The sequence below is a fragment of the Alosa alosa genome, chromosome 21, assembly GCF_017589495.1.
Source record: "Alosa alosa isolate M-15738 ecotype Scorff River chromosome 21, AALO_Geno_1.1, whole genome shotgun sequence".
In the NCBI taxonomy this organism is placed as follows: Eukaryota; Metazoa; Chordata; class Actinopteri; order Clupeiformes; family Clupeidae; genus Alosa; species Alosa alosa.
In genome coordinates this window covers 28,524,406-28,531,905 of record NC_063209.1, presented here as the reverse complement: position 1 = coordinate 28,531,905, position 7,500 = coordinate 28,524,406, and the positions used below count along the sequence as shown (strand labels likewise).

The 7,500-nt window shown below is 49.8% G+C and overlaps 1 protein-coding gene across 1 annotated transcript in view; it reads left to right on the top strand.

Moving 5' to 3' along the window:
* LOC125286150 (vesicular glutamate transporter 2.1-like) overlaps positions 1-7,500 on the top strand; it is a 24,303-nt gene that overhangs the window by 9,083 nt on the left and 7,720 nt on the right. Inside the window, exons 5-8 of the mRNA XM_048230916.1 lie at positions 1,063-1,150; positions 1,336-1,422; positions 3,862-4,004; positions 6,718-6,867. Coding sequence (XP_048086873.1) covers positions 1,063-1,150; positions 1,336-1,422; positions 3,862-4,004; positions 6,718-6,867 — 468 coding nt within the window. The remainder of the gene's footprint in view (positions 1-1,062; positions 1,151-1,335; positions 1,423-3,861; positions 4,005-6,717; positions 6,868-7,500) is intronic.

Here is a 7,500-nt window from a genome sequence, read left to right as displayed (position 1 = left end):
ATGCAGGATTCTCATGTGTTAAACTGCAGCGTTCTCATGTGTTCTGTTAGAATGCAGCGTTTTGATGTGTTAGATTGCAGCGTTCTCATGTGTTCCACCTGTGTTAGAATGCAGTGTTCTCGTGTGTTCCACCCGTGTTAGACTGCAGGGTTTTCATGTGTTCTGTTAGACTGCAGGGTTCTCATGTGTTAAACTGCAGCGTTCTCATGTGTTCTGTTAGAATGCAGCGTTCTCATGTGTTAGACGGCAGCGTTCTCATGTGTTAGACTGCAGCGTTCTCATGTGTTCTGTTAGACTGCAGCGTTCTCATGTGTTCTGTTAGACTGCAGCGTTCTCATGTGTTAGACTGCAGGGTTCTCATGTGTTAGACTGCAGCGTTCTCATGTGTTCTGTTAGACTGCATGTTCTCATGTGTTCTGTTAGACTGCAGCGTTCTCATGTGTTAGACTATAGCGTTCTCATGTGTTAGACTGCAGCGTTCTCATGTGTTAGACTGCAGCGTTCTCATGTGTTCTGTTAGACTGCAGCGTTCTCATGTGTTAGACTGCAGCGTTCTCATGTGTTCCCCCGTGTTAGACTGCAGGGTTCTCAGTCAGATGAGAGAGGGGGGAGGCACTGACTGCTGATGTCTCTGAGTCCACAAGCTCACAACCTCCAAAACAACCCCACTGCCATTTCATATGATGCTTTTAAAATGGAAGTATTGTGAGGATAAATATGTGTAAAGCCTGTAGCCTGTGGACACTTGAATTCGCAGCTCAAATGGATCATTTGTTCCCTGCTAGTCAAAGCCAACACACACTGGGCCTCAGTGGCTCTGACTGGACCAGGACTAACGTCATATTAACACCACACTAACGTCATAATAACGCCATACTAACGTCATAATAGCGCCATACCAACGTCATAATAACGCCATACTAACGTCATAATAGCGCCATACCAACGTCATAATAGCGCCATACCAACGTCATAATAACGCCACACTAACGTCCTCTCCCATTGTGTCCCGTATCCTCTCCTCTCCTCCTCTTTCCTCTCCTCCTCTCCTCTCATCCTCAGGGTGTGACCTACCCAGCGTGTCATGGGATCTGGAGTAAGTGGGCCCCACCCCTGGAGAGGAGCCGATTAGCCACTACGTCCTTCTGTGGTGAGTCAGCACACACCTCCCTGTCCTTCACCTGCTGATTGGGTGTGTGTGTGTGTGTGTGTGGGACGGAGGTGTTGCCTTCTCTATATTTTCTAAACTGTACTAATACACTAATAACAAATATCTAATGTTTTACATTCCCTACTCCCTCTGTCCCTCTCTCTCTCTCGCTCTCCCTCTCTCAGGGTCCTATGCAGGAGCTGTCATTGCCATGCCTCTGGCTGGGATCCTCGTGCAATACTCTGGCTGGTCCTCTGTCTTTTATCTTTACGGTGTGTTAAGTGTGTGTGTGTGTGTGTGAATATTCCAGTGGAGCTCAGATGAATGTGCTGATGTGGGCCGCGTGTGTATTGATTCATTCCTGGATGTTTCCACGAGTCCGTAGCCTGTCCCAATAACCCCCACACACACACACACACACACCATATTGGATTACTGGCTGTGTGATGAGGGGAGAGATGGAGAAATAGGTCAGAGGTCACAGAGTTAATCATGTTCGCAGACGTGTGCTATCAGTGTGTTTGGGTTCTGACGTGGTGGTGTGCTGATGCCTGATTGTGTTGTTTTGTGTGTTAATGGGTGTAACGGCAAACTGAGCTTGCGTGCTAGTTGCTTGTGTAAATCCTCACACCCCTAACCTTAAAGCTGCAGTTGGCAAGATTGTTTTGATCATATTCACTGAAACCGACATGGTCATTATCATTTTCTGCATGGGTATCAGAGTGTTATTTGATGATATCACTTATGAGCAAACAAGTACAAATAATGTACTGCTGTCATATACTGCTCTTTCTCTCCTGAAATGCCCACCTTCCATGTTAGCTTTTCCACTTCTTCCATCCTGAGGATGCTTTGTAGTGCTACAGTAGGTTACCAATTTATCATAGAGACATTGCTTATTACACATTGTTGAAGATAACTGGATGTGATCTTTTTTTCTAATTTTCCCTTCCTACCCAAAACATCTGGGCCTGATCTGGGCCCTGGGCCTTATGTTTGTCACCCCTGACCTAGAGCCTGTTATTTGTTTTGCAAAAATCCACAGCTCCCGGTTCTTCTGGTCCAATCAGAGCAGGGCTGTGTGAGATCTGACTGTCAATCACAGTCTGGTGCAGTCTGGCGCGCACTGCCGAGCACAAACTCGATGAGGGAATGCTCGGTGGTAGTGGGGGAGGGCAGGAGAGTTGTAAACATTCACAATTTTGGTTAAGTCCCCTCAATCTGTCAGACTTGCCAACTGCAGCTTTAAGAACGCTTCTAACCGCTGAGTTGGAAGCCTGGGCTTTTAGCTCAGTGGTTAGAGCATTCGACTCCCATGTCGGTGTGTGCTGAGGTGGCAGGTTCGAGGGCTGTGAGCGGCGGATGAGTTACAACCACGGTTACATGGGCAGTGTCAATGTATTGTGTGTTAATTGCCAGTGTCAAATATCTGATAACTCTAAACCAGCTGGTCTACTCTTCCCCATTCACTCTCCCCACCCCCATCATGTTTCTCCCCACCTCCCTCCCTCTCCCCCATCATGCTTTCTCTCACCCTCTCCCCCATCATGTTTTCTCTCACCTCTCCCTCTCACCCTCTCATCATGTTTCTCTCACTCTCCCCCATCATGTTTTCCTCTCTCCCTCTCTCTATCATGTTCTCTCTCCCTCTCTCTCCTCTCTTCATGTTTTCTCTCACCTCCCCCATCATGTTTTCTCTCTCACCTCCCTCCCATCATGTTTTCTCCTCACCTCCCTCCCCATCATGTCTCTCCTCTCCCTCTCACCTCCCTCTCATCATGTTTTCTCTCCTCTCTCCCTCTCTCCTCTCCTCTCTCTCCCTCTCTCTCCCTCTCTTCATGTTTTCTCTCACTCTCCCTCTCTATCATGTTCTCTCTCTCCCTCTCTCTCCCTCTCTATCATGTTTTCTCTCACTCTCCCTCTCTATCATGTTCTCTCTCTCCCTCTCTCTCCCTCTCTATCATGTTTTCTCTCTCTCCCTCTCTATCATGTTCTCTCTCCCTCCTCCTCATCATGTTTTCTCTCACTCTCCCTCTCTATCATGTTCTCTCTCTCCCTCTCTCTCCTCTCTATCATGTTCTCTCTCTCTCTCTCCCTCTCTATCATGTTTTCTCTCTCTCTCCCTCTCTATCATGTTCTCTCTCTCCCTCTCTCTCCCTCCCTATCATGTTTTCTCTCACTCTCCCTCTCTATCATGTTCTCTCTCCCTCTCTCTCCTCTCTATCATGTTTTCTCTCTCTCTCATCATGTTCTCTCTCCCTCTCTCCCTCCCTATCATGTTTTCTCTCACTCTCCCTCTCTATCGTGTTCTCTCTCTCCTCTCTCTCCCTCTCTCTCCCTCTCTATCATGTTTCTCTCTCTCTCCCTCTCTATCATGTTTTCTCTCTCTCTCCCTCTCTATCATGTTTCTCTCTCTCTCTCTCTCCTCTCCCTCTATCATGTTTTCTCACTCTCCCTCTCTATCATGTTCTCTCTCTCCCTCTCTCTCCCTCTCTATCATGTTTCTCTCTCTCTCCCTCTCTATCATGTTTTCTGTCTCTCTCCCTCTCTATCATGTTTTCTCTCTCTCCCTCTCTCTCCCTCTCTATCATGTTTTCTCTCTCTCACTCTCCCTTCATGTCTGTTTGTCTCTTGCTCTTCCTCCCTTTCTCTCTCCCTTTCTCTCTCTCTCCTCCCTCTCCCTCCCTCCCCCCCTCCTCTCTCCCCGGTAGGCTGTTTCGGTATCTTCTGGTACATGTTCTGGATCCTGGTGTCGTATGAGAGTCCTGCGGTGCACCCCACCATCACAGAAGAGGAGCGCACCTACATCGAGGAGAGCATCGGGGAGAGCGCCAAGCTGCTGGGCCCTGCGGAGGTCAGCCTTCATCACACCATCCTCTTCATCACCTCTGCATCACACCATCCTCTGCATCACACCATCCTCTTCATCACCTCTTCATCACACCATCCTCATCATCACACCATACTCTTCATCACCTCTTCATCACACCATCCTCTTCGTCACACCATCCTCTACTTTCCTCCTCTCCTCTCCTCCTCTCATTTCCTCTCCTCTCCTCCCCTCTCCTGTCCTCTCCTTTCCTGTCCTCCCTTTTCCTCCTCTCCCCCTCTCCTCTCCTCTACTTTCCTCCTCTCCTCTCCTCTTCTGTCCTCTGCTCCACTGGCTAGATTCTGCAGTCAGCTGGGTTCAGATCAGAGATTCTCAAGTTTTAGATGTTATCAGGACCCTCTCCTTGAAAATAAACACAGATCCCTTTTGAAGATGAACTGAATTACAGTAAAAGAGCTCTGCCCTACTTAGGATTAAAAAAACAGGTAGACTCTCACAGGTAGACAGGTAGGCTCTCAGGCTCTCTCTCTCTCTCCTCTCTCTCTCTCTCACACACACACACACACACACATTAGCATTAGGTTGTCAATGGGCATCTGTAGCTCCAGTCAGTGCAGTGTGTGTAGCGGTAGCTTCACCAACACTGCTGGACTTCATTTGACTAGTGTACGGCTGACTGTTGAACTGCATCTGATGATGAAAACAACACTGCAGAAAGAGCATTTAGAGCTCTCCACTAACTGGGTTCTAGTAGTGGTAGTGTAGTGGATAAGGAGCTGGGCTAGCATGCAGTAGTGTGGTAGCGTAGTGGTTAAGGAGCTGGGCTAGCATGCAGTAGTGTGGTAGCGTAGTGGTTAAGGAGCTGGGCTAGCATGCAGTAGTAGCGCAGTGGTTAAGGAGCTGGGCTAGCATGCAGTAGTGTGGTAAGCGTGAGTGGTTAAGGAGCTGGGCTAGCATGCAGTAGTGTGGTGGCGTGAGTGGTTAAGAGCTGGGCTGGCATGCAGTAGTGTGGTAAGCGTAGTGGTTAAGGAGCTGGGCTAGCATGCAGTGGTAAGCGTGAGTGGTTAAGGGCTAGGCTAGCATGCAGTAGTGTGGTAGCGTGAGTGGTTAAGGAGCTGGGCTAGCATGCAGTAGTAGCGCAGTGGTTAAGGAGCTGGAGCTAGCATGCAGTAGTGTGGTAAGCGTGAGTGGTTAAGAGCTGGGCTGGCATGCAGTAGTAAGCGTAGTGGTTGGGAGCTGGGCTAGCATGCAGTAGTGTGGTAGCGTAGTGGTTAAGGAGCTGGGCTGGCATGCAGTAGTGTGGTAGCGTGAGTGGTTAAGGAGCTGGAGCTAGCATGCAGTAGTAAGCGTAGTGGTTAAGGAGCTGGAGCTAGCATGCAGTAGTGTGGTAAGCGTAGTGGTTGAGGCTGGGCTAGCATGCAGTAGTAAGCGTAGTGGTTAAGGAGCTAGGCTAGCATGCAGTAGTGTGGTAGCGTGAGTGGTTAAGGAGCTGGAGCTAGCATGCAGTAGTGTGGTAGCGTGAGTGGTTAAGGAGCTGGGCTAGCATGCAGTAGTGTGGTAAGCGTGAGTGGTTAAGGAACTGGGCTAGCATGCAGTAGTGTGGTAGCGTAGTGGTTGGGAGCTGGGCTAGCATGCAGTAGTGTGGTAAGCGTAGTGGTTAAGGAGCTGGAGCTAGCATGCAGTAGTAGCGAGTGGTTAAGGAGCTGGGCTAGCATGCAGTAGTGTGGTAAGCGTAGTGGTTAAGGAGCTGGAGCTAGCATGCAGTAGTGTGGTGGCGTGAGTGGTTAAGGGCTAGGCTAGCATGCAGTAGTAGCGCGGTGGTTAAGGAGCTGGAGCTAGCATGCAGTAGTAGCGTAGTGGTTAAGGAGCTGGGCTGGCATGCGGTAGTGTGGTAGCGTGGTGGTTGGGAGCTGGGCTGGCATGCAGTAGTGTGGTAGCGTGGTGGTTAGGAGCTGGGCTGGCATGCGGTAGTGTGGTAAGCGTGAGTGGTTAAGGAGCTGGCCAGCATGCAGTAGTGTGGCGTGGTGGTTGAGGCTGGGCTAGCATGCAGTAGTAGCGCAGTGGTTAAGGAGCTGGGCTAGCATGCAGTAGTGTGGTAGCGTAGTGGTTAAGGAGCTGGGCTAGCATGCAGTGGTGTGGTGGCGTGGTGGTTAAGGAGCTGGGCTAGCATGCAGTAGTGTGGTAGCGTGGTGGTTGAGGCTGGGCTGGCATGCAGTGTGGTAGCGTGGTGGTTAGGAGCTGGGCTAGCATGCAGTAGTAAGCGTAGTGGTTGAGGCTGGGCTGGCATGCAGTAGTGTGGTAGCGTAGTGGTTAAGGAGCTGGGCTAGCATGCAGTAGTAGCGTAGTGGTTAAGGAGCTGGGCTAGCATGCAGTAGTGTGGTAGCGTAGTGGTTAAGGAGCTGGGCTAGCATGCAGTAGTGTGGTAGCGTAGTGGTTAAGGAGCTGGGCTAGCATGCAGTAGTAGCGTAGTGGTTGAGGCTGGGCTGGCATGCAGTAGTGTGGTAGCGTGGTGGTTGAGAGCTGAGCTGGCATGCAGTGGTGTGGTGGCGTGGTGGTTGAGGCTGGGCTAGCATGCAGTAGTAGCGCAGTGGTTAAGGAGCTGGGCTAGCATGCAGTAGTGTGGTAGCGTAGTGGTTAAGGAGCTTTTTAACATTACCCAGGTTTGTGCACGTGTAACTCTAACTGCGTGTGTGTGTGTGTGTGTGTGTGTGTGTGTGTGTGTGTGTGTGTGTTGTAGAAGTTTAAGACGCCCTGGCGTCGGTTCTTCACCTCCATGCCCGTGTACGCCATCATCGTGGCCAACTTCTGCCGCAGCTGGACTTTCTACCTCTTGCTCATCAGCCAGCCGGCCTACTTCGAGGAGGTGTTCGGCTTTGAGATCAGCAAGGTGACAAAAGCACACACACACACACACACACACACACACACACATTAGGGTTGCCACATTTGATTTGTGAAAATCCGGGACATTCACTGGTATTACAAAAAAGTTATGATTTTGATTAATGTTAAATGCCTATAATTCATAGTTATACTAGGCCTATTACTGGTATTAAATAATAACTTATTTAGGCTTTAGGCTACTATGCATAATAAGTTGTTACCCACTCCGAAATGTTCACCCTGTGGGCGTTGTGTAGCCTACTGTGTATCTCTTTTTCTTCGCCGCTGGCCCTGACTTTGATTGTAGGCCTATATTCTCCTCCGTCTCGCCAACCGTAATTTCTTACTAGGCTACCCTCTCCAATCTGTTGCCTACCCGCACACACTCACTCTCTCGGACTTGCTGCGCGGGGCCGGTATAGTTGCTAGGTGATGCTGATGGTTAAGGTAAACTTTCGTTTCACAGGTCTGCATTACAACCAATCAAATAAGCGCATCCCTGCCTCCGACAGCTGCATTACAACCAATCAAATAAGCGCATGCCTGCGTCCGTCAGCTGCATTACAGCCAATCAAATAAGCGCATGCCTGCCTCCGACAGCTGCATTACAGCTAATCAAATAAGCGCATGCCTGCCT